The 26,782-nt window shown below is 49.8% G+C and overlaps 1 protein-coding gene across 1 annotated transcript in view; it reads right to left on the bottom strand.

The window, feature by feature from the left end:
- Positions 1-15,982: 15,982 nt before the first annotated feature.
- The window catches only part of LOC142576176 (venom metalloproteinase antarease TserMP_A-like), an 81,114-nt gene continuing 70,314 nt past the window's right edge, over positions 15,983-26,782 (bottom strand). The window contains exons 13-14 of the mRNA XM_075686170.1: positions 18,809-18,937; positions 15,983-16,141 (exon numbers count right to left, since the gene is read on the bottom strand). Of these exons, the coding sequence (XP_075542285.1) occupies positions 16,109-16,141; positions 18,809-18,937 (162 nt within the window). The 3' untranslated portion in view covers positions 15,983-16,108. The remainder of the gene's footprint in view (positions 16,142-18,808; positions 18,938-26,782) is intronic.

Here is a 26,782-nt window from a genome sequence, read left to right as displayed (position 1 = left end):
ATAATAGAAATCACGGCAATGCACAAATCCTGGTTAGTATAATACGTGGGATGAATTACGGACAGGCATGCTCCGACAATAAAATGGCACAGAAACGAACTGTAACTTAACTAATGCAGTCAGTGCGATGAAACGATGCGATTAGCTAATTGCGATGAAACGTTTTCTAGCTTTATATTGGAAGCTGGAGAGCAACTTCCGGTTCGGATGCGAGCGAACGTCCTTTCCTGGCGCTCCGTTTCTTTTCGACAGTTATGCGCGATGTTCGCGTTTCACCTTCTTCTGCCGCACATCCTCTTCATCGGTGTCGCTTCGCTCACACGCCGAGACAAGCCTCGGAAAGGTGCATTGCTTTTTGGCCGTTTTACGGCCGCTTCTACGCGCCAGCGGGCTGCTTGCTAAGCCTAATGCATGGCCACGACTGCGTTGATGACTGAGACCGGGTCGTCGAAGCTACTTCCATCTGGCGGCCATGAACAACACCAGGGACAACAAGCTTTGATGACGCAAACCCAAGACTGGGGCCAGGAAGCAGCTACGCAACGTCCCGAAGGCGTTAAGGAAGCGTCTACCACAGAACGCTCTGCTGGGATGCATGAAGAACGCTGTGCGCATGCTACCGCTGACCAACAACATAGACGCGAACTCCAAGTACGAAAGAACAATCGGGAACCGAACGAATGCTGCCGCAGCCGCCACCATCGTGATAGAGACCGCTCTGCAAGTCTGTCACCGACGGCCAGCGCGGTATCGAAACCAACGCGGCACGACTTTTTCACGTCATCGACCTACGAAGACGTATCCGCCTCTTCCAGTGACGAAGACGACATGCAAACACAAGCACCACCGACATCCTCAAGCCTACAATCTGATGTGATAACGCCACGTCAGAGACTGCATTGCACGCATCTCAAGAACTGTTTTCTTACGCAAACTCAACTGAGAAGCTAGAGACAATTCGAGACGCCGGCGCCCTCTCCCAGGACGCGTTTGAACGTTAGGGTGACGAAGGAGCGTGGAAAGTGCACCACCGTAAGCACAACCAAGCGCGGCCCGAGAAGGAAACACTCTCAGAAACTTTCGTGCTAGGCGTGAAACCACGGGCAAACGTGGTGCTCACGACTGTCCAGTCCAGTCCCATGACGTCCAGAACTGTCCGGTCTCATGACGTCAAATCAACGTAGCAGCTACTTCAGCGTGAAAACGTCTTAACGCAGCCACGTACCATAAAGGAAGCAGTGAAGGAGATTGTTTCCAAGAACTTAGCACAAAAAACAGCGGGAGGAAACGGCTGCAACCTTAACTACGCAACAGCGCTCAAGCGAACTCACCCAAGTGGAGACAAATCGGCGAACTCTTCACCTCATACCACACCTGCGCTACCTTCGCCATCGCAGCTGGTCGATACATCGAAAGACAGTGTAGAAGCTGAGATTGCAGAACTCGCACGACAGAACGCCGATCTGCGGAGGAAACTAGAAGAGAACGAAAAAAGGCATGCAGCACTGCTCGAACGTGTCTGGGCCAAGCGACAGCAGCAGCCATGCAATCCGCAGGAGCTCACTGGAATGCAAGAAACAGCCTCTACTACCACACAGAAGACAGACCTGGCTCTGCTGGTACAACAACTTTTGCATCCTCTCCTCCAAGCGCAGGAGAAGCACTTCCAGCGGCAATATGGCTTGCTCCAACAGCTCGTCGCCTCGCGTCAATATCCACCCGGCTTCGCCTTCAGCTCTCGACAGTCACGTGCTACAGTGGAACTGCCGGGGGCTCGGCACCTGTGCGACAGAACTGAACCTCTTGTTTGACTGCGTCGGACGCCCCCTTACGCTTTTACTTCAAGATACTAATGGTACGGATCGGACACTACGACAGCTCAATGGTTATTACCAACCGTCAATAGAGCATAGAGACAGGAAACGACACCGAAACCCGCGGCACAATGGTATAGCCAGTGCAACCGACGAGTTTGTAATGCGGGGACAAGCGGCTGTCTTTGTCCGCACAGACATTCCGCAAACGCAGATTGACACTTCTCAGTACTCAACTGTCGTGCAGGTGGTGGCTGTCTGTTGCAAGATTTCAAAGCGCAGTGCGGTGCTGGTATCGGTATGTATGCGCCCTGAAGTTAGCTCCCGTACACGCGGTTCATTCACATGGATTAGCGCTTCGTGGAGACGTTGCCCAAACGACGACTTCCTGATAGGCGGCGATTTCAACGCCAAACATCCGCAGTGGGGCTATGTCTATCACACGCCCCATGGAAGGGCACTCGCAGATGCCATGCAGTCAGCTGACTTAGTGCTCGCAGATGACACAGACTACCCCACCCGCGCCGCTCTGTATAGTGGACAACGTAGCACGACCTCGGACCTGACGTTGTCCACACCAGCCTACGTGAAAGACTGGTGATGCGATCCGGACGCCTGGGGCAGTGACCACTATCGACGGTGGATTACATCGAACGTGGGACGAAGGCGTGCGGCCGGGCGCACTGCGCGCACGATCAGATGGGATGCCTACAGGAGAGCATTTGCGGAGCAACCCAAGACTGCATCCGTACGAGAGCGGGCGTCACGCCCCCTGCGAAAGGCCACTACTGAGACTGAGGTGAGAGCTGATGCTCCGGCGCCGGGCATACATATGCTAAACCTTTTGGGATGCGCGCTAGCGAGCACAGTTGACGTACTAAGCCAATGGCCGACAACATCGTGACAGTGTGCGACTTCGACGTCGCGCTGCCATCGCTAGAAGATATACCAAGCACCTGTATCGGGAACGTTGGAGCCAGCACTGCTCATCATTCAACGAAAGAACTGGGCTCCATAAGGTATGGCACACGTTCAATGCTATGACAGGTCAGCGTAAAACTCGTAGCGCTATTTCAAACGTCTTGCTCTAAACTAGCCAATCTGTCAGCCAACTCCAAGATGATGCCGCGAACACGTTTTCCCCCAACCGTCGACACCCCCGAAGGTCCACATTTACCGGAAAACGCCGGCTGTGACCGATGAGGGCATCCAGACCCCATTCTCACTCTTCGAGCTCGAACAGGCACTTTATTCCATCAACGCGCGCAACTCGCCAGACTATGACGGCGTGACGTGGGCGCCTCTGTGGAATCTGGAACAATACGGAAAAAAGCAACTTCTCGAGGAGAATAACGAAGTGTGGATCAACGGTGAAATCCCAGCAGGATGGAAGCATTGGATAGCCACACCCATACCGAAACCAAACAAACAGCCAGATGTAATGTCAGACATGCGTCCTATATCTCTCAAACTTACCACATGTAAGCTGGCGGAGCGAATGGCGCTGACACACATATCTTACTTTCTAGAAACCGATGGTCGCTTTCATCCAGCCGAGACAGGGTTTAGACCAAACCTTGGCACTGATGACAGCCTCCTACTTGTGAGTGAAGGTGTACTGCGTCAAAAGATGGTCGTGCAAAGCGACACCCGAACATCCTCGTGGCGGTGGACTTCCATAAAGCTTTTTACACGGTGACGCATGAGGCAATCATCGAGGCAGCTGAGAGGCACGGAATCACAGGCCGCCCCCTCAACTTTGTGCGTTCCTTCCTTCAAGATCGCACTTTTTCCATACTGGTAGACAGAGACGTCGGGAAGGTTTACCCAAACATAGTGGAAGTCCCACAAGGCTCCGCACTATCACCCCTCCTCTTTAATTTGACTGTGATAGGCCTGGCTGAGCGGCTGGAGACTATTACTACGACCAATTGGCGAGCAGCAGGAGACCCTGAAGGTGGCACTTGACGTTATTCACCACTACCTGCCACAATATGGCATGCGGCCATCTCCAGAGAAGAAAACCTATGTGGTGATCCGAGGTTCAACGCAGGACGAAGCAGCCCTATGCTCACTCTCGCAGGCAAAACGCTGCAGCGAGCGGGAAAATCAGTGCGCGTTCTCGGGATACCTATTAACCGCACAGGCGCAGCGGATGCGTGGCTCGCAGACCTTCGTCGGATATGGCACAACACTATGCACCTCATAAAACGAATCTGTTTCCACATGGGCGGTGCTGGTACCGACGTATGCCGAAAGCTTGTTGTTAGTGCTTTGGTGACATCCCGAGCGATATACGGAGCACGCTGTTATGACCTGCTTGCTCGGCACTGGACACAGCTAGAGGTACTCCTCAGATCGGCTCTCCGTGTTATCACAGGGCTCCCGAAACACACACGTGTCGAGGAACTACATCGCTATGCAAACTTGCCTACCTTCCGTGCAACCATCGAAGCATCGAAGGCAGGACACGAGGAACGCCTGAATCACACCAGACAAGGCAGGATTCTACTGGCCTACATGGGAAAGGATATATCAACTTTGCCACAACTGCCATCCGACATCTCACCGTGAGATGACATTGCTGTCGTCGACAGTACACCAACGCCCGAAACACGGGCGCCCGACATGCGCACCACCGGGCAGCATTCGCTGCGCGTCATACGCAGACATTGGCAGACGCACTGCCAAGCCATGAACAAGTGTACACTGACGCAGCTTTCGACCCACGCGCCAGCGAGGGAGCAGTCACCTACCGCGTAGTGCGATGTTGTGCGACACATTCTACCTTTGCAGCTACTGATGCCGATGTCCCAACGGAACTTGAACTCCGCACAGTAGTCTGGCCACTAGATAGAGTTTCTACCACCACGCAAGCAAAACACATAAATATATATACCGACTCTCAGTATGCGCTGCATGACTGCAAGTCGCGCCACACAGCATCATTGGAAGTACTCCTAGTCAAGCAGGCCCACGGGGTGACTGCAACAGTTCATTGGATCCCTGGTCACCAGCCCATCGAGGGAAATGAGAGAGCCCATGAGGCGGCACGTGCCCTTCTTTCCAACCGCGTAGTCTCCCGGGATCCTTCAGAAACCTTCACAACCAGCACAAACAGCACGACAAATGGAGCCCCGTATGACCCAGACAGAGCTCTGAGAGCAGCAGCCAACCGACGCAAGAGGGAACTCCGTGCGAGTGTGCCCTCAGAGCCAGACCCACTTGCCGCGGGTCTTCCCAGGTCGGGGCAGGTGCTGCTGCATAGGCTCCGTTCCGGCTTCGTCCTCACACCGGTTGCGCTGGAGCTGTGGCAGCAGTAGCTGCTCCGCTGGGAAAGACACCCTCCATCTCCGACTCCCAACTACCTTGCATCGCAGGAACCCGGCCCTCCCACAGCCTCCACGGACCAACAAGCACCCCAGGCGCCACACAGGTGCCCTGACTATGTCATGGCCATGCGGCCATCCGCGGCCCATATGATTTGGGAGTGCCAGCGACACGCTCAGCAGCGGTACTACCACCTGAGGGTGATGCGAATGTCGTCCTACGAGGAGTGGATTAGACCGGCAACTGGCTTGATGGATTCCGACAGGGTCATTCTGGACTCGCTCTTGGCTTTCGCCAAGAACGTGCAGCTCCTAGGACGGCTCTGAATACGCCTCCCCCCCCTTGTCTTCCTTCTCCTCATTATAGGCCTTCGAGCCATCCCTTAATAAATACATCTTGTCATCATCATCACATCGGAAGCTTGAGGTTGAGTGCACATCAAGCGGCACAGTGTTGTCACATCTATAAGCTTCGTCAAAGCACACTCCTTGTAAACCGCCCTGAGATCATGGCGCAAGCGATAGCGCTTTCACGAATGTGAGCGCTGGGACGATATTGCTGAGAGTAAACAGAAAGAGAAGTGTAGGTATAGTCTCTAGTATACCTACATGGTCTGGTTGGGGTTGGATACTTTGTTTCTTGATACACGAACCACTGATGATGAAGCGGATAAAAGACATGAGGTGAGCTCGCGTCCTCGTGTATATTTCCTCTGTCACCGTTAAGCGTTCGGCTTCACACAATATAAAAGGGCAGGGGCGATGCAAATGAAAAAAAATCAACAAAATTATACTCGCGTTTAGAAAGCCCTAACCACGAATGTGGCAAATCGCCTTGCACGGCATCATGGCCGCCAGCACTGGTTATACCACCAAAAAAGCCAACGCTTCAAAAAAAGAAAAAAACATATTTAAACGGGTACCGATCGAAATACGGCTTCAAATATAAATGAAAGTCTTGAAGGTAATCGAGGTTTAATGGTGTCGGCACAAAACACGCACTATACAATCCCGCAAAACAGAAATAGATCATGCGGCGCCCATCGCTCGCCGAGACATTTTCCACCATTTGAAAGAGAATTGAGCGTTCCTTCAAATCTCAACAGAAATGCGCGTATCTCACCTTCTGCTTCCATGAGAGGTGCCACAGACCGAGAAGAAGGGCTCGGAGCGTCCCGAAAACCGCCCCCTTCACTGTCGTGCGTGGATCCGGAATCAGCCACGCCATCTCCGACCTGGACGGCTGCAGCGTCTACACTCACACTGGCCACCGGAGCCGCCAGTTGTGCGGCAGGGGAAGAAGGCTGTTGGAGGCCCGCTTCAGTTCCGTCTCCATCGAACGGCACGACTTCGTCCAGAAGTGGAGCGCGGTCCGTGTGCATCGCCTAGGATTTGAGGCTGAGGGCCCTGCCTGGTTGGACGTCGTCGTCGAAAGTCTTTCTTGGGCTCGAATCACGCACGAGGCTTCAAAAGAGCTCCGGGAAGCACCTTTCCGGTTACTGAGGGCGTTTTACTCTCGGTGGTGCAGCCCCTTTGACTCTGGGGCACTCATTGGTTCCTACCCACGATATGGTATATCTTCATCTTCTTCCCAGCCTGACTTGCCATGGTACATACCCACGGGTGGAGATGGTTGTCGTTGTTGTTGCTGTTACTCGAGGAGCCAAACATATGTATAGCCTGATGACCTACCCTAATATAAGTTATTGCACTTTTGGGTGGTACTTTTTGGTCAACGGAAACCCATCATTTGCATCGTCTGGCGGGTTCGCCGTCTTCTTTTTCTGGTGAGAGGGTCGATATTTTATCAAAAAACCAGTCGCCAGGCGTTGGCACGAACCTTTGGAAAGTTTCTTTTCGTGTGCTCCTAAAAGTAAATATAATCATTTTGGCATTCTGCTTACTTGACGTACTTTTGTACACGTTAATATACTCAGGCGTGAATGACAAAGTCAACACTGGATCTTGAGGCAAAAAATACCTTGAAGAAAGCAAACTTGGAAATATAGCATAATTTGTAGTAAGGTCACCAATTTTCGCATGACGTAAGCCGACGCGGGGTCAGGGATTAAGTTTCGAGACGTTCAAAGGTAGTTGAGCACTCAGAACTACTCAATATTAGCAAGACCTCACGGCTAGGACACCGGTAATCATTGTGGATAAATCAAGCCTTGGCGTGTTGCGTGTTTTGCGTCCTAGCCTTGGGGTGGCGCCACCATCGAAACGATGACAGCGCACCGCCGGCAGCGGTAATCGAAACGCCTGCTAAGCTTTTATTATTTAAACTTTATTCGAAACGCATCAAAGCCGCACCCATAGAAAAAGTTTTATATCTGAAATTATAAATGTTTCGAAGCAAATTCAACTTAAACGCTGAAAATTTTTATAACGTGACTTCTCGAATGGTTAACTGCGAGACAGAGAGGGAGCCGGCATTATGGACCAGAAGACGAATAGTTGCGACAGAATTCGCCCTTGTGAAAGCTACGTGTTTCTGCTCAAACAGGAGGCACTGGCGTAAATCAACTTGCAGTTTGTGAATATTGTGAACGAAGTGGCGTGACATCTTCAGCTACAAAAGTGGAGGAACTTCAGCAACATACCAGCATGCAACGGCTTTATGTGGTCGGGTATATTTCTTCATTCAGCAGGCGGGCAGCTTGTGTTCACCAGAAATTTGTGGCGAGACCGTATGTAGTATCTTTTTGCACATAAACAACTATGCATGTTACGCACCAGTATATCTTCTGAAACGCTATTCACGCGCTCTTTATTTCGTGTAAACATCGATGATGTTACAATAAAGCTGTTTATCGGCAGCAAGTTAGCGTGATTAGCGTCATGATTTCATTCGGCCTATGCAGCATTGCCAACCTCTAAAGATAAATGTACAAGCCGATTCTGTATCCTCAACATATATATATATATATAGTGCAACAGCAGTAACAGAAGCAGACGACGCCGGAATCGGTCGTCTGCTGTGCGGTACTCCTCACAAGCGTCATTGCGCTTTCGATACACATTCAACTTTCTAGGCACCTAGAAATTATTCAGACGTCGCCTGTAATTTTGAAATTTAGATTGTAAGTGAATAACAGTGAAAACATTATCTATTATTAGTAACTAAACATTTTTCTGGTATCAGTGCAACTACCGTTAGAATCCAGGCGGCGCTATCGCCGGCTGCGAAAATCTGCGCCTTTGTCCGAATGGGAATGTTACGGGCTTGGCTAAGTATTCATTCCTACGTGAGTGGGCACGGCTCAGTCGTAAACGGACAATATTGACACGTGCAAATCTTTCTCGGGTGACGACGTTTCACCGCTTAACAAATGTTATCACGCAGCGCAGGACGCGCTTGCACGTATAGGAAGTTCATAGAATGTTATCGATGCTTCTATCCGCTGTCTGTTGTTGCCGAACTTTGTATTATCTGATTTTATCGCGTGACGCGAATACTGCAGAACTTTGTGGAAGACACGCGGTTCCCAGCGATTAGTCTGGAACATTCGACGATTGATGTATAAAAGCCGACGCGCTTGACCCTTTGATCAGATTTTCGACGACCGCCGACTGTATTCGCCGCTATCGTTGCGCTATAAGTGTAGCCTATTTTTGTGGACAAAGGTTCGCCCAATAAAAGTTAGTTTTGTCTTTCACAGTATTGATACTTTGTTCTTCAACGTCACCACTACGTGACATCTGGTGGAGGTGCTTTGCGTTCATGTACCAGACACCACCACAAAGCCGTGACCCAAGCCCACACGCGGAAGACAACACCAACATCGCCAAGAACCAGCGAGGTAGCCGCAGGCTGCAAGGAATGCCTCCGGAGCACGGACTTTTGCCTGAGACGACCAGGAAGACCGTCGCCCAGTCAACCCCAATGGCAGCCCCAGTGTCCCCCATGGTGCTGCAGCAGCCCAGGCAGCCTCCGACGTTCCGCGGTTCAACATTCGAGGATCCAAAAACCTGGCTTGATACATACGAGAGGGTCACTGCTTTTAACAGCTGGAACAGCGACGACAAACTTCGACATGTCTTTTTCGCTTTGGAAAATGTCGCCAGAACATGGCTCGAGAACCGAGCAGCCACCTTAACAACATGAGACCTGTTCTGAAGCGGCTTCCTGCAGACATTCACAAGCGTCATACGCCGAGAACGAGCCCAAGCACTACTAGAAACCCGAGTGCAGCTACCTAATGAGACCACCGCGATCTTTACAGAAGAGAAGAGCCGCCTATTCTGCCACGCCAACCCGGAAATGTCCGAGGAGAAGAAAGTCCGCCTACTGATGCGCGGTGTAAAGTAGGAACTTTTTCGCCGGAATGGTATGAAGCCCACCGAAGACTGTCGACAAGTTTGTTCGCGAGGCCACTAGCATCGAGAAGACACTGAAAATGCGGAACCGGCAATTCAACTGCCGCACGAATTCGACAAGCTACGCCGGAGTTCAGTCACTGGCCACCGACTACCTGCGCAAGACTATCCGAGCGGTCATGCGGCAGGAGCTAAAGAAGCAGTTCCCGTCATCATAGCCTCAAGTGGCTTCGACTGCCGACGCCGTACGTGAGGAGCACCAAGATCACCTCGGAGTAGCCCCTGAATCGCCGCAGCCTCAGCCGGAAGCGATGACATACGCCGCTGTAGCCCGCCGTCGCGTTCCCCCTCTGCGCCCACGGCAGGGCCCAGTGACGACACAGTTCCGTCGTCCACCCCCCCCCCCCCCCCGCCAGCACGCTAACCCGTCACCCCACGCGGCATTCCAAGGAAGACTGACGTTTGGCGCGCCCCTGACCACCGTCCGCTTTGCTATCACTGCGGAGAAGCCAGGCACATCTACCGCCGATTCCCATACCGGGAGATGGGACTCCGAGGGTTCGCCGTTAACGCGCCGCGACCACAGAATGGCAAACGGCTTCGCGATATCGCCGATTACCTCGCCGCGACTGAGTGGAGCCCTCGACGACCGTCCCGTTTGCCGACATCAGGCCGCTACCTATCGCCGCAGCACCGACCATACACTGGCACAGCCCGGGGCCGCTCTGCGAGACCATATTCGCAAAATTAAAAGCAGCGACCGATGGAGGTGCAAGTTGCTGTTCGCGGATCCTCCGCCGCCGACGAAGACGATGAAGAGACCATCTCGACGACCTAATCACGACACGCCGCCGTGCGGACGAAGTCGGGAAGCCCAGACTACGCCGATGAGAGACGACCTGACGACGCCACATGCCAGCCACAGGTCAATGCGACGCAGCCGCGATCCGACGCCAAGACCTAACTGTAACGCGAGACAAAGAACCACCGACCTCGACGTGCTTCTCGATGGTTACGTAGTTACCACCTTAGTGGACACTGAGGCCAATTACTCCGTAATGAGTCAACCCATCGCTGCTCAGTTGAAGGAAGTTAAACTGCATGGGAAGGCCCTCAAATTCGGACCGCTGGAGGAGGCCCTATTACGCCGACTGGAATCTGCACGGCAAGAATTACCGTTCATGACCGGGGTTTCCTTGCCACCTTCGTTATCCTCCAACAGTGTTCACGAGACGTCATTCTCGGCATGGACTTCCTGAACCAACGTGGCGCAGTATCGATTGTGACCTGAAGTCACAATCGATAACGCTATCGAGAGGTATACCGCCGGAGAGCTCTCGTAGTCAAAACGCATTGAGCTTGCTCGAAGATCAAGTGAGCATCCCACCGCGCTACAGCATTATTATTTCCGTCGGCACCGAAAGACCCGCTGACGTAGAAGGCGTCATCGATTGCGACCAACATCTAATGCTCGACCGTGAAATTTGTGTAGCAAAAGGGATCGCTCGACTCCACTGAGGGAAAGCGGAAGTGATGCTAGCCAACTTCACCCAAGAGTTCAAGCACATCAACAAGGGCATAGCAATTGCGTACATCGAGCAAATTGTGGAAACCAGCAATGCATTTGTCCTCTCGGATTCTACCGCATCCACCCCGATCACCATAGTCCCCGAGCCAGACTTGACGTAAATACAAGTCTTCCTATGAGTAAGCAGCAACAGATCAAAAGTCTTCTCCGACGATACAAAGACTGCTTTTCGACGTCATCGAGGATTCGAGAAACACCAGTTGCAAAGCATTGGATAATAAACGAAGAGTGCGCTCGACCACTCTGGCAGAGCCCTTACCAAGTTTCGACGCGACAACGTGAAGCTATAAGAGAACAAGTCGACGAAATGCTGCGCGACGACATCATCCAGCCATCGAAAAGCTCGTGGGCATCTCCAGTAGTCCTGGTGGAGAAAAAGAACGGAACCCTACGTTTCTGCTTCGATTATCGTCGACTTAACAAGATCACAAAGAAGGACATATACCCCCTTCCATGGATAGACGACGCATTAGATCGGCTCTGCAACGCAAAATACTTTTCGTCGATGGATCTCAAGTCTGGCTACTGGCAAAAAGAAGTCGACGAGAGAGATCGCGAAAAGACCGCCTTCATCACGCCAGACGGCCTCTACGAGTTCAAGGTTATGCTATTTGGACTGTGCTCGGCGCCTGCAACGTTTCAGTGCGTCATGGACACGGTGTTAGCAGGATTGAAGTGACATACGTGTCTTGTTTACTTGGATGACATTGTTGTCGTCGGCGGAAATTTTGACAATAACCTTAGGCGGCTTGCGACAGTATTGGAGGCCATCAAGTCGTCAGGGCTCACTGTGAAGCCGCAAAAGTGCCGCTTCGCTTACGATGAGCTTCTGTTTCTATGCCATGCCATCAGCAAATCTGGGGTACGCCCCGACCTGCAGAAGACGGCGGCCATCGTAAAGTTCCCGCAGCCAATCGACAAGAAGGCAGTGCGCAGATTCCTTGGTATGTGTGCCTACTATAGGCCTTTTGTCAAGGACTTTTCCCGCATCGCGGAGCCGCTAACACACCTAACCAAATGGGATGTCGAGTTCATGTAGCAAACGCAGCAGGCCGACGAATTTGAAGAACTCAAACGACGCATGCTGTCGCCGCCAGTCTTTGCGCACTTCGACGAGGACGCCGATACCGAAATCCGCACTGACGCCAGTAGCCTAGGCCTCGGTGCCGTCCTAGTCCAGAGAAAAGAGAGACTTGAACGTGTGATATCTTATGCTAGCCGGTTGCTGACAAAAGCGGAAGGCAATTATTTTACTACTGAAAAGGAAAGCCTGGCCATCATTTGGGCTACAGCAAAATTTCGCCCTTACCTCTATGGCAGGTCATTCAAAGTCGTCAGCGACCATCACGCGTTGTGTTGGCTAGCTAACTTGAAGGACCCTTCAGGACGGCTAGCGCGGTGGAGCCATAGACTGCAAGAATATGACGCCATGGTAATATACAAGTCCGGAAGAAAACACTCTGACGCAGACTGCCTATGACGCGCTCACATCGATGCCCTGCCGCAAGACGACGAGGACGAAGACGCCTTCCTTGCAATAATAATAAACAGCAACGAGCAGACCCGGAGCTAAAAGGCCTCGTCGAGTATTAGGAAGGGAACACCGACGTTGCCCCTAGGGCAACTAATTGCGGGTTGTTTTCATTCACGCTAGAAAACAACCTGCTCGTGAAGAAGAACTTCTCACCAGTCCGCGCCAGCTACCTTCTTGTTGTACCGTCAGCACTGCGTCCAGAAAAACTGCACGCCCTACACGACGATCCAACCGCTGGGCACCTCGGATTCTCCCGGACGCTCTCAAGGATACAAGAAAGGTATTACTGGCTGCGTCTGACCGCCGACGTCACCCGTTACGTCAAGACATGCCGAGACTGTCAGTGACGCAAGACACCACCGACAAGGCCAGCTAGATTACCATAGCCGATCGAACCTCCTCGCCGACCATTCCAACAGATTGGGATGGATTTGTTGGGGCCCTTCCAATGTAAACATCCGGGAATAAGTGGATCGTCGTGGCGACCAACTATCTCTCCCGCTTCGCTGAAACTAAAGCTCTACGAAAAGGCAGCGCTGCCAAAGTGGCGAAATTTTTTGTCGAGAACATCCTGCTGCGACATGGTGCCCCAGAAGTCCTCATCACCGACAGAGGAACGGCTTTTATAGCGGAGCTCACCAAAGCCATTCAACAATACAGCCAGACAAGCCGCAGGAGGACAACTGCCTACTATCCGCAAACGAATGGTCTCACGGAGCGCCTTCACGCCGTTCAAGTTGGTTTACGGCAGGAACCCGACGACGACTCTCGACGCCATGCTGCCGCACCTTACTGACGAAGAGGATGTTGACGTCGCTACCTATCTCCAGCGCGCCGAAGAAGCCCGAAGACGCCCGCCTACGGATCAAGAACCAGCGGCGTACCGACAGCCGACACTATAACCTCCGACAACGCTACGTCGAGTACCAGCCCGGTGACCGTGTTTGAGTTTGCCCCCCGATACGTCGACGAGGACTCAGTGACAAACTGTTGGGACGCTATTGCGGACCCTACAAGATCATCCAACGTATTGGCGCACTAGACTATGAGGTCGCGCCAGACGGCATTCCGCATTCACAGCGGCACCGCGCACGAACTGAAGTGATCCACGTGGTGCGTCTTAAGCCCTTTTACGCACGATGACGAACTTCCTTATTTTGTTGTTGCTTTTCTATGGGTGTTTGTGTTTATTACTTTCGTTTGTTTGCAGCATCGGGTCGATGCTTTTTAAGAGGGGGGTATTGACACGTGTACATCTTGCTCGGGTGACCACGTTTCTCCGCTTAACAAATGTTATCACGCAGCGCAGGACGCGCCTGCATGTATAGGAAGTTTCTTGAATGTTATCGATGCTTCTATCCGCTGTCTGTTGGTGCCGAACTTTGTGTTATCTGATTTTATCGCGTGATGCGAATAGTGCAGAAATTTGTGGAAGACACGCGTTTCCTAGCAAATAGTCTGGAACATTCGACGATTGATGTATAAGAGCCGACGCGCTTGACCCGCTGATCAAATTTTCGACGATCGCCGACTGTATTCGCCGTTATCGTTGCGTTATAAGTGTAGCCTGTTATTGCGGGCACAGGTTCGCCCAATAAAAGTTATTTTTGTCTTTCACAGTATTGCTACTGTGTTCTTAAACGTCACCACCACGTGACAACATTAACGCAAGAGGGCTAAGGAGCCCGTTTCGCAGAAAATCCGGTATTGGCGTTGGACATCGCTTCGGCGAAAAGTATTTCGAACCAAATTCCGACCCACGCATAGCCAACCCCTTCTCTACGACCAGAGTTGCTCACTCCTTGTACATCATTCTTTGAAAGTTATTCCTCGGAATTTTGAGAACGGCGCCCACAAACACATGTAAAGAAAAAAACAAGACACAGACCGCGCATGTCGTTTGTGTTAACTCTTCTAAGACTGAAATATTACAAATGCGAAACAATAACAGGAGATCGACCCACGCAAGAGGCCGCGTTTTTACCAGAAAGCTCCCCATAGTGCATAGCGTTTGCAGCCGGCGTTTCCCGGTAAACGTTGCCCTTACATAAGGTGCAGTTGCCGGGATCCATGAAAAGCAGTAAGGGGTCTTTGAACGCTATGGCGTTCTACTCTTAAAGGCGAAGCTTAAACGTCCTCCAAATTATTTGGCTTCTTACGCAGGTGCGTAATTCTTAAGGAAACTTGAAACGCAGATTTTCGGCCACTTTACCTCTTCAGTTAACTGCGGCAATTAGCGCAGACAGAAACAGTAGGAAGAAGCGTACTGATCCATACACCCTTCTTTACTGATGTCAGCTTTCGGACAAAGCAGCCGTGTAAGCTAATCTTGGATATCATGACATATGACAGGCACCGGCAGCTTTGAAATTGTTGAGGAGAAGGACTACGTTCCAAAAGAGCGTGCTTTACAAAAATGAAAGTTCACGGTCCGCTTGCGTACTACACTTGCCACACACGACTGCAAAACTTGGCTGAGATTTTGACAGTTGCGTATGCTATTCGCGAAATGTGTTTTCTCACAAAGCCCGAAAGGTGGTTTAAAGGCTTGTGTGAAGTTCTACACTTCGTCAACAATAATGTGTCGAATTGAGCAGTGTGGTATTCAGCCCTATGGCAGCAGCGTCTTTGACATGCACCGAGAGGAAACGAAGTGCTTGAAAAAAGAACGGATAGGCCAGAGTATAGACGCCGAGGCCTACACGTAATACCGATATGCCAATTACACGCACTGCGTCGGGAGTTGGTTGTGGTAACTCCAAGACCGGTAGTTAAACTAATGAACCATTCTTGGCGGCGAGCAATCAGCGCATAAAGTCACCCGAGGCTTTATGTTCTTGCAAGACAAACGCAAAACACTGCATAAGAAAGTGTACCTGGCTTAATCAGCGTTTCTGTTTTGAAAGGTGTGGAAGGATGCGTATTCGTTGTTACTTCCTCACTATTACGTAATATGCAACTCGCCAGCGACAAGAGTTACTTTAGGTCTGGGGAACCAGGCTATGCATCTGGACGTGTCGTCTAATTTCTTGTCGAAATGCTGCAAAAGGCATATTTTCTGTTATCATCAATAGTGCTATAGAGTTTGCAATGCTTATCCACTCCGTATTGTGGTTATTTTGTCGGTGAAACCATTCAACAATCATGTAACCTTTTTTTAAATCTTTTATGAGATTGATACTACTAAGCTACGGTCCAGCCTGACACTTCCCATCCCTTAGGACAAGGTTCCTCACAAGTTAGACTTGAAATACTGCAGCTTGCTTTGCATGCTCATTGTATTGCAGCAGCAACAATTATTCAGCATGCGGGACCGCACCAAGGAAAAACTAATCGAAGAGAATAGTTCATAAAATTCCGGTATGTGGAGAGAAAGAATAATGCAAAAATATCCATTCAGAAAAAAAAGCATTTATTCTGCTTATGAGTTGACCTTTTCGTGGTAGGATGCCCACCGCAAATGATTTTCTTTCTTTCTTTTTTTGTGGCAAATTCACATTCCTGCACGTGGAAGCATATTGCGCTACGGGCTAACGCATTTCATGTTCTGGCATATCTGTGAAAGAATACGCAAACAACGGAATTAATAATTTCCACGCTTTCAGATACCTTAATATGATCTTGAACGTTGTCAATTCTCGTATAGAGAATATTCGTATGCACGTCTAATTCAGTTGCGTTAAGACATATCCCTTGAGTATCAGCGCATGCCTATTTCCTCCCCCGGAATCTGCATTCGTCACTTATCTGTATCCGAACTATTGAAGTGGTTCTAGTGCAGCTTAAGATTTTAATGCATGATTTATTTTATTTGATTATGTGGGACTGTTGTGGTGCCGAGGCATTTTCCTTCGTTTCCGAAGACCTGTGCGTACAACAGGTTTTCGGACATTCAGATTTTGGTCATTTTTGTTTCACTGTAGAACACTCATATAGCAAAGACGCATACAGATCGATCTAGTGGCGTCCTCCTTTGCTTTGCTATTCAGTTCTACTTGGAGGCGCTTCTGTGCCATGTTCAGCTACCTGGTGCGTTTCGTTGTAAAATCCAAGAAATGCAGTGACCAAGCGAGTCTCGCAGAATGGGGCCAGATCACAAACTGCACACCTAGGGCGCTATAACGTAAAACTATTCCAAGCTTTTCTGTTCCGATACTGTAATCAGCCCTCCGCGATTGGTCACAAGCTTTTTGAGCCACTCCCACTTCACCTGTCTGTCACGCGACGTCACAAAAACCGCGATAGCTTCCCATCTGTTGTGTCGTGTACTGACTGATTATGCATGATTTGACAGAAAATGGAAATATGCTTATTTTTCATACGACGGCTTTTCGCCATTAGCCCCCGGCTATTGGTCGAAAGTTTTCGGGCTGCACCCACTTCACTTGCCTGTCACGCTACGTCATAAAACCGCAGAAACTCATCGCGTCAAAGTGACGTGTACGCAGTAAAGATGCATGAATTACAGAACTAAACTGGATGCTGAACAAAGATGGCTACCGCCGATTGCTCAGGCACTGGCTACTCGCACCTGCCGGAGAGTTTGGGTTTATTTGCACATAATAAAACTTTTTGCGTAGCCGTGTAACGTTTTTGAGCCCGTTCGGCCCGTTTACGAGCTCGCTGTGCCAACACTTCTTTGCTGAGGATTCGTTTCAGTGGCATTCCTAACCATCCGTTGCACGCTGCCGCGATTTTCGACCAGCCATCAAACTAGGAGAGCACAATTCAAGCAACGCTGCGGCTCACCGCCCTATGCTTACACAAATTTTACGTTGAGAGCTTGGAATAAAAACATGTTGGAATAGTTTTATGTTATAGGGCCCCTAGGGCCTCCTTTAACTTTTTCTGTCGCCCTCACCAGCCACAGCGTTTGCAGTAATATAAGCTGGTTCGCGAATCAAATAGCTGCAAATTTTCTTCAGTATCGCAGAACAACATTTTCCATCCTGAATTGCTTAGTCCAAAAAAAAAGGTCTACCTCTCAGCATTCTTCCGATAGTGTCACCCATGATTTAGCGAAATGGGTGGATGGTCACTACAGTCTGACAGAGTGGGCAAATGGATTGACACAGACAGATGGCATTCAAAGAACAGCTAAAATGAGAGCTGAAATTTTAATGACACGAACGGTCAAGATGCAGCCTGGAGGAGTATCATTATTTTTTCTGCTATTTCATAATGGAGCAAAGTGGAAGTGCACAAGCATAAAGGACGAACGAATGAATGATGATGAAATAATACTCTGAGCTTCAAATATTGGCGGTCGAATGCTGAACTTACGCAACATTTCCGACGAGCCCACTTGCAAAAAAAATATTCGGAAACACTACGCATGCATTTTGTGCGTCGAGAAGTGTGTATACAGAGAAAACAATGTGTATGGAGATTTTCTGCTGTAATCAAACTTTACCACAGATGAACATCACGAGCACTGCGAGAAGGTACAAGACAGGTTCAACTTCTCTAACCGGGGTAACGGTGATCTATTTTGCATTTCAGGCATGCAGTTTACCAAAGTCCAGAACAATTTATATTTAGTGACGTTGCTAACAAATCATGATAAAAAATTAGGAGTGAGGACAGTTACAGAAAAAATATACTCTGATAATAAGCTGGTGGGGTACGCGTGCCGAACTTATGTGGTAAGAAAATAATGCAGAAAAATTTACATATATAGTAACATAAATTAGGTCAGGGAGCAGCAACGTTTATAAAGAAAAAAACCTAATATGTGGTTGGTAGATGTTTACTACGTGTATTTACGCTATTTTTACGCTTAAAAAGAACCGACGAAGAACGCTCGAATGGTGTGAATGTCATTTTAGAATTTTTTAGCCTTTTTTGAGACTGCTATAAAAAAGAAAACCTTGTAAATAGCCCTCATCTATTATTATCTTATAGAGTTCATAGAAGGCGTGATAATGGCGAAATGAGTTCTCGTGCAAGTGTTGGATGGACAAAGATCCCTCTCCTTAAAACCAAACTGAAACAAAAATAAAAATGTCATCGCTATGAACTGAGAAACGAATTGTAATAATGGACTTCTCGTGATCGTGTTCTAGGCAGTGAATTTTCCAGTACGGTACATGAATTAGCCAGTGCGATACGAGAGCAACACACTAGAGTATACCAAAAATAAACTTTTTTCTTGGCCTTAGCGATCCAACTACTCAACAGTCTGGTCGTTCACTTCCCCTAAGGACGTCTGGGAACTTTTCACCTTCATGGGCTCAGATTCAGAGCAGTGCGTTCCATCCATTGCAAATGACGTGAGGTTCGCCATTTTCTCCTTATGTTTGGCGTACTCTACCAAGCAGCGGAATACGCACTGTTCGAGGTCGGAATCCAGCTGCAACAAAAAAAAAGAAAAGAAAATGAATGTTTTACCACCCCTACGTAACACAGCCTCGCATACATTTTGCTGGGTAATAAGAGTATAAGGTGAAATGGGTAGGACTTATGTTGGTGCGCACTAGAGTGCCTGTGTTTTGTTATAGTGACACAGGAACAGAATAAGTAACAGCGAAAGCGCAGTAGCCGAGGAAGATAGAACTTACGCTGCAATGTTGCAATTAGAGAGTTTTGAGGCGTAGAGTGAAGCCGGCTAACGTCGTGTAGGGGAAACACATAACTGAGACAGCGCTTCGCCTTTTAGTGAACTTGAATAGGCATATGGTGATGGCCACAGCGTAAAATGAATGCGTGAGTTTACCAGTTTCTATTGTACTGTGACTGTTTCTACATGTGTGGGAGAAATAGACACTGTGGGGAAGCGCGTGCGTACACCTGCGCCGTGATCGGACTAAAAGCGGAGACTAAAAGCATGGGGCGCTGAATGCGCACCATGCCCCCTCGATCTGCAGTCGCATCCACGCCGCTTGGCGCACACCTCAATCGCACTACACCGGGGAAGACCACCCCGCGAGCGCGTTTTCACGAGACGAGCGCGAAAGAGAGGAGGTATCAGCCTTTCTGCGAGCAGGACGGCTCTCTGTCCAGCTCATTTTGCAGGAACATGGGAACAAAGGTGAGCCGCTTGAAAGAGGGATGTCCTCTACGAAAGGACATCCCTCTTTCAAATGCCTTGCCGCTTTTATAGCCATATGTACTGTTTGAGTATAGATGTCTGTTTTTATTTTTTCCCTTATTCGTTCGGTCTTTCCGTAGTCGCCATTTCTTGTGCTACGGATTGGCGGCGCGTTACTGAGTGGCTAAGCGTGGCTTGAAACGTAGGTCGCCATCACCCTTACCCTCACCCACAGTGTATCCCATAGATTCGGAAATCTCTTAGCATTTTTTCAGAAAAGTTGGCATGCTATTTGACTAATAGCCCGAAATCTACTTTCTTATTTAGGCACCAATTTTATTATGTTTATTCTATTGGGAATCGCACGAACCGACACAATCTTAGTAGTCAAGTCTCACAGGAAGAAAATGATAACTGTAGTCATTGACTGCTGAGCTAGTTGGAGTGGAATAACGGAGAAGATGTAGCTCTGACAGGCGGCATACAAAAAAAGAAGAAACGAAGGCACATGCTTGCCTCGATGTGTATTTTGCGTAGTGCCCCGTGTTTCAGGCCCTGTTTTTCAGGCCATGTTTCAAACTTTGTATATATACATATGTGTGTATATGTGTGTATATACCACATTTATTGCGATAGAAATTATACGGACACTCCGGGCGCATTCTGCCATCTGCGTCGCCGTTGCTGTGAGGTTCCGTATAAATTCCAAGGGCGATAAAACCGTCGCCGCGCGCCGTACGCTGCATGTGTGAGTGAAAGCATAGGAGGGTGAGCCGGCGAATGCGGTTTAATCTCGCGAGCTAGGAAAGCGACAAGGATGCGTACCCGCTCCCGTCTCCGCGCTAGGCAGGGCAGTAGGGCAAGGGGCTGAGGCGAGGAAGGAGGGGCGTTCTTCTCCGGAGGCTGCTAGGTAGGGTTCCTCGATGTCGACCTCGCCCGCTGCTCCTTACAGACAACCGCGGCGTCTACGATGACGTTGGCCACGCGAATGGCGGACGTCGTAGTAGATGATTTTGCCAGAGGCCGTAGGGACGTGTTGCCGGTGCTCGTGTGCCTTGAAAGCAATGTGCGACGTGGCCAAAGTGCGTGCCCACGTGGCCCTAATCTCCAAAGCTATCTGCGATGTCTACAGAGTGCGCGTAATGCCGGTAGCTTCGTATGCGCTGTGCTTTCGACTTTACGTTTGCGTTGAAGTGAGAGGTGCATGAAGGCCGATTCCCTCACTGCTGCTACGATTCCTCCATCCAAAATATTGACAGACAGTTTCCGCTGTCATTGAGAAAGTTGTGGTCATGTTTACCTGTGCGCGCGTGATACTGCCCTGGTTAATTTAGTTAAAACACGTTGGCGGGCTAGTTCGTTTGAATCCATGATATAATGTGTAAGCGCGACTGAACAAGGACGTAGAAAGAAGCAGACACACAAAGACAGCGCTGTCTCTGTGTGTCTGTTTCTTCCTACGTCTTTGTTCAGTCGCGCGTGCACATTCTATCATTGTTAATTTACTTAGTAAGCGAATGTTTACAAGTTTATTCAGCCGCAATAGCTACTAACCTTGCTTCGTACAAGTATCCACTAATTTGCTATTGCAATCGGTGCTTCGCCTTTCGGGCGAAACTGCAAATTTTTATTTATCCAAGTTGAGAAAGGGATTTGAAGTGAAAATAGGCTATTTCAGAAAACGTTTGCCGCAAAAAGTACGTCAATGCGTTCAGAAGAAGCGGAGTTATTAACAGTCAAACAAGGCATCCGCTGTGCTCCCGTTCCTGCTTCAATGCCTTGTACTGCGAAGGCTACGGCCCAGTTGGGCGTATCCACAACGCTCTGCCTTCTAAATTTCACCTTCGACGCCACGACTTCCCCCTTCGGTGCGTATGACGAACTAAACTTATAAGCCAAGCGTGGTTGTCCTCAGCGAGACGCTGTGCGCTGCGCCAGTGGACTCCTGGCGGACCGCGTGGCGGCCGCTGTATGTACGCCATGTAGTCGACCGCAGCTTGCTGTCAGCTATCGACCAATAGCAGCCGTCTAAGGGAAGGACGAAACAAAGCGTCCGATGACAAGATAACGCGTCCAAAAGACAGTGAGGGTAGGACCTGCAGTTGAAAACAGATTGTTTGAAAGGAAGGTGACTTCGCGATCCGCTTGCGAGCTTCACGCACAGGGTACGACTTCAACACTTGGCTGAGATGTTCATCGCAGCGTATGCTACCCGCGGACTATGCTATTTCACCAAGACCGAGGAGTGGTTCAGGGCACCTTTAAAACTATATTAGGAAACTGAATTCCCGCACTTCTTCGGACTGCCGTCGATTTTAGCCGGGGCTCATCTTGTTGACGAGAGCATACAGGATGACCAACGCAATAAATTAGCGTAAACGGTACATCGTTTCGTAATAGTTGAATATTCACAAATGCGCTTAAACAATCGAAAAAGAGATGTAAGGCCCGTCAAAGCACAGCCTGTGGGGATTGAGCAATTCGCCGGCGCGATTTCACGGGCGTATTCATCTGTTATGCCTTGCCTACGCCTCACTATTTTCCCACACGAAACCGGTTGTCAGCGTTGGCGCGCCACTCGCGATGGTTTGCGGTGAGGGCGGGGCGCTGACGTCACGGCGCGGCTGCGTTCGGCTGTCGACGGCGGAGCGGATGGACTATTTCTTTCCTCCGGAACATGGCTGGGTGTGTACACGCTTCCTCTCGTTTGTGATTAGGACCTGAGCATCCGCAGGGTGCATTTGCCCGTGCGGGGAGCACGTACTTTGTGTTGGTCATTTCCGGACGCTAAGCCGAAGAACGGGTGGCTAGTGCTCGCGGGAGGTCGTACCCCGCCGAGCCACGCTTATCGTAGGCCCAAGCTGAAGGAGATCGGCCAAGCTCTCGCCATTTCGCGCATTGGTTACCGCGAGAGGAAGTAGCATAGCCGCCGCGACGTCTCCTAGCGGCGTGTCCTAACTTGAGCCTGTGCTCTCGCAGGGATGTGTTGTGAGAGCGCAGTCCCGCGCTTGGTGCGGGACCCCTTTGGTTACCGCGCCGCCATGGCGCCTGGCGTTTGTGCAGCCTTGGGTGTCGCCGGAGACAAAAATATGCAGATCCCACGCACTGTGGGAATCTATGTAAGCGAAGCTTTGTCTTCTGTTTCCCTTCATTGACGTTATTTGGCGGTGATATATTGACGGCATACGACAGTCGTGACATGATATGAAATGTTACCTAGCCTGACCCGCTTATGTTGGTTGTTCCTGCTCCGTTTGACGTTTTATGCGAGCCGTCGTTTCCTCGGCACTGCATCCGCCCTCCCCCCCCTCTCTCTCTGTCTATTTCCTAGCTAACATTCACCCCACCTCCTCCCTCTACTGTCGCTGCTGTTGCGGGTGAGCACGGAGACAAGTACGGCGGCTCCTGCACTGCGGTTGGGGTTAGGGAGGGGGGGGGGGAGGTCGCGGCTAGTTAAGGTGTCCAGAGGGCATTGTGAATATACGACGCGGCGTAAATTTTGACACGAGCTTCTTGGGTCGTATTTCCCTTGTGCCACACTCCTGTCATGTACGAACGCGATAGGGTTAAAGGCCCCGCGTCGCAGAAAATTCGTTGTCGACACCGCGGGCGTCGTTTGGCGAATAATTATTCTGAACCATAACGGCATAGGACGTCCATGTGGCGCTTACCTTGTCTTACTTTCTTTACAATGTAATTCCTTTGATTTCTCAGAGTGTCAGCTAATAAACAAGCGCCATGAAAGAAAACGCCGACAGCGCATGCATCTTATGTGTTTGTGACGTGCCCGCGTCTCAACCACGTCCCGACATGGCCGGCGTTAGAGGCGTGCAGGACCACATCAGCAGCAGCAGCAGCAGCAGCAGCGGAAAGTCAAAGAAAGAGGCAAAGAAAGCTTCGCTTAAACAAATGGTTTCCGTGTACTCAAGGCAATACTGTGTTCTTGCGTGCGTCGGTCGATAGCTCCTTGCGGTCTGAGCACTCGCACAGCGGCACGCTAGAGCCGACGACTGACGCGGCCCTGTGGTTTGCTAAGCTCGAATCGGCGGTGGTGGTGGTCGGTACTCCTGTGAGACCCGAAGACCCCATGAGCTTATAACCTGAACCCGAAGCACTGCAAATGTACGTTCCCCACGTCGGCTTTTGCTTCAGCAAGTATTTATGGTTCGTCGTTATAACTTGCAACTACGATTACTTTGTTGGTTTGCTAACCTCACGCGTTGCTGAAACCTAGGTGGCGGAGCAGCTTCTGTTGTTAACATTAACCATAAAATCTTATTTTGGTCGCACTTCCAACGTCCTTTGTTTTTTTTTTCCTTAAAGAGGCTCGAAATAAATGCTGCGTCGAGGGCTTCTATTCTCGCCTACAAGCAATAATAGTTGTTTATGAAAATATTGTTTAATCGCCTTTCCGTAATGTTCGCCGTGTCACTCCAGGCCTATTCAAAAAGTGAAATATGTAAGTTCTCTTTTAATTTACGTATATAGGCTACAACACAGTCCTGACATCCCACATATAAAACGCCTCCTTTATTGTATTAAATGTATTCGTAGAATAAAGGAAAATAGTAAGTATTTTCAGATATTGCGTACACAAACAGTTTTGGGCACCGAATGTTACCGGTGCGTACGCAAAGAGCCATGCCCGGCTTGCGTTCACCGTACCCTTTTGGAGTTCTTTTGCAAGCCCGGTGGTTTGCGTGGTCTAACTTTGGGTACACAAATGATAAAACTCCCATGTTCCACGTTATGCCACTTATATCAATCTCTCACTTGTACACAGTCGAAGGCGGCAAATTGGGCTAATTAGTTGCGACTCATATTTAAGAACATGTAAGAGGGCAACGTGCCGGTGGAAATAACAGGAAAAAGAAACGTATATAGGCAAATCACAAGTAGTCAACGAACAAAGAAATGAAGAACAGCATAGGGGAAATTATCTGTAGCTCTTAAATAATTCAAAAAATTATAAATAAATGTTAATGACAGTGGATGTAAAAGAACTGGCTTAGATGGCGTACGAACGAACGTCTTGGCATTACGGGTGCGAAGCTATTACAAAAAGAGGTACTGCTGCGTTTTGTTTGAACACACACACACACACACACACACACACACACACACACACACACACACACACACACACACACACACACACACACACACACACACACACACACATATATATATATATATATATATATATATATATATATATATATATATATATATATATATATATATATATATAGATGGCAGTGTTACGTAGAAAAATCATGATGCAAAAGGCCAGCGTTGCGAATTTACCTCTTTATTTATAGAAGTCGAAGCTCAATGATAATGGCGATCGCCATAGTGGTTACATGAATCATACTATATTCCAAAATTCTCACAGGAGCTAGATTATAGTTAACCCTCGTTATGGTTAGAGGGAGAGTTCTCAGTCGACGGAAAGTGATTGGGAGTACAAGTGAGATAATGAGGAGAGATACTTTTGAACCTTTAGAGAATGCGGAGCACCTGGCGGGAGTCCATCCCGGCTTGGCAGGCCTTAATGGCTGCCTTGGAATCGCAATATATTGCCTATCTACGACAATCAAGCACAGCCAGCGCGATTGCAACCTGTTCGGCTACCAGGGGCTTCGAAGTGCGGTGAATGCCACTTGTTAGACATATGCCTCGGCATCCACGAAGCTTGCCTCAATGTGGTTGTTACGGACATGCTCGAGTAGAGCTCTACCCTGGTTCGAAGTCTGCCGACGTTGTGTGCGGGTTGCATATTTCTAGGAATGGGTGCGACTTACAGTTCAGACCTCAAGACGCTGCGAATACGCACGGCGCCGGAGCATTGGTCCACAGAGTTGAGGTGCGTATAGAATCTTGCGGCCCGCCGGCCTGCCGGATAGCCTGAATAGCTGTGAGAGCTCTTGCGCCTCGATTATTTCTTCGGGCGTGTGGTGGACTCCGAGCTGGAACAGGTTTTCGGTGTGAGTGTGTACAGGTAAGCCGATGGCGAGCTCAAAGATCTTCCTGGTGTGAGAATTGAGCTTGTTCCTCTTTGCAACATGCCATTTATGCATCGCCGCCGAGTATGAAAGGCGGCAGAGCGCTAAAGCATGCATATATTCTTTCTTGATTTCCCGGTGCCTGTTGGCGATCCTCCGGATGAGACCAAGAGCACTCTCCATCTTGGCGGTGATCTTTCTGAGTGTGGTTCCATTGGCACCATTATACTCGACATACATCCCCAACATACGGAGCGAGTTCGCTGTGGGCACCGAGGACCCGTCACCAGTGACAAGCCGTATGTCGCTTGAGGACGCCGGTTTCAATCACGATGGCCGCCGCCTCAGGGTCTTTTCTTGTGGGGAAGTAGTTCAGATATGGATGGAGAACATCTGAGCCCAGTGGGGCGGAGGAAGCGTTCGGTTGCATCGACGGCACTCTGCAAAGCGTCTTCGATTCGGCCGTCGCTCCCGCCGACCCACCAGACGGTGATGTCATCCGTGTAGGTGGCATGGCTGATTCCTTGAATCTTCGTGAGCTCCTTGGAAAGCCCGATCATTGCGATGTTGAATAATGTTGACGAGATGACTGAGCCCTGAGGTGTGCCGCGGGAACCGAGGGTGACTTCTTGCGAGAGGTATCCTTCGATCTTGAGCTTGGCAGTTCTCTGGCTAAGGAATGAGCGGACGATGCCGTAGACCCTCTTCCTGATCCCGAGGTCGGCAATATACAGGAGAATGAATTTGTGTGAGATATTGTCGAAGGCTTCCTGGAGGTCTGATCCAAGGATGGCCCTCGTATCTCCCGTGCTCCGGTCGATGATCTGTTGCTTTATCAGCTCCATGGAGTCCTGCATAGAGAGGCCGGCACTAAAATCAATCATATTGCGGGTACACATCTCATTGGTTTAGGTGTGCACCGTGAGCCGGTTGAGCAGGGCATGTTCTACCTTACCGACACGAGACGTAAGGGAAATCAGTCGTAGATTGTCGATTCTTGGTGCTTTACCAGGTTAGGGGATGAGTACCGTGGAGGTCGTCTTCCACTGCGTGGGGACCTGTCGACTGTGCGAGACTTCATTAATCCATTCGGTGAGGAAGTCGATAGACCCATCATCGAGAGTCTTGATCTCGGCTGCTGTAAACTCCTGGTCCAACTACG

This window comes from Dermacentor variabilis, chromosome 3, assembly GCF_050947875.1.
Source record: "Dermacentor variabilis isolate Ectoservices chromosome 3, ASM5094787v1, whole genome shotgun sequence".
Lineage (NCBI taxonomy): Eukaryota > Metazoa > Arthropoda > Arachnida > Ixodida > Ixodidae > Dermacentor > Dermacentor variabilis.
The sequence above is the reverse complement of the archived record's forward strand: the minus strand, read 5'-3'. Positions and strand labels throughout refer to the sequence as shown.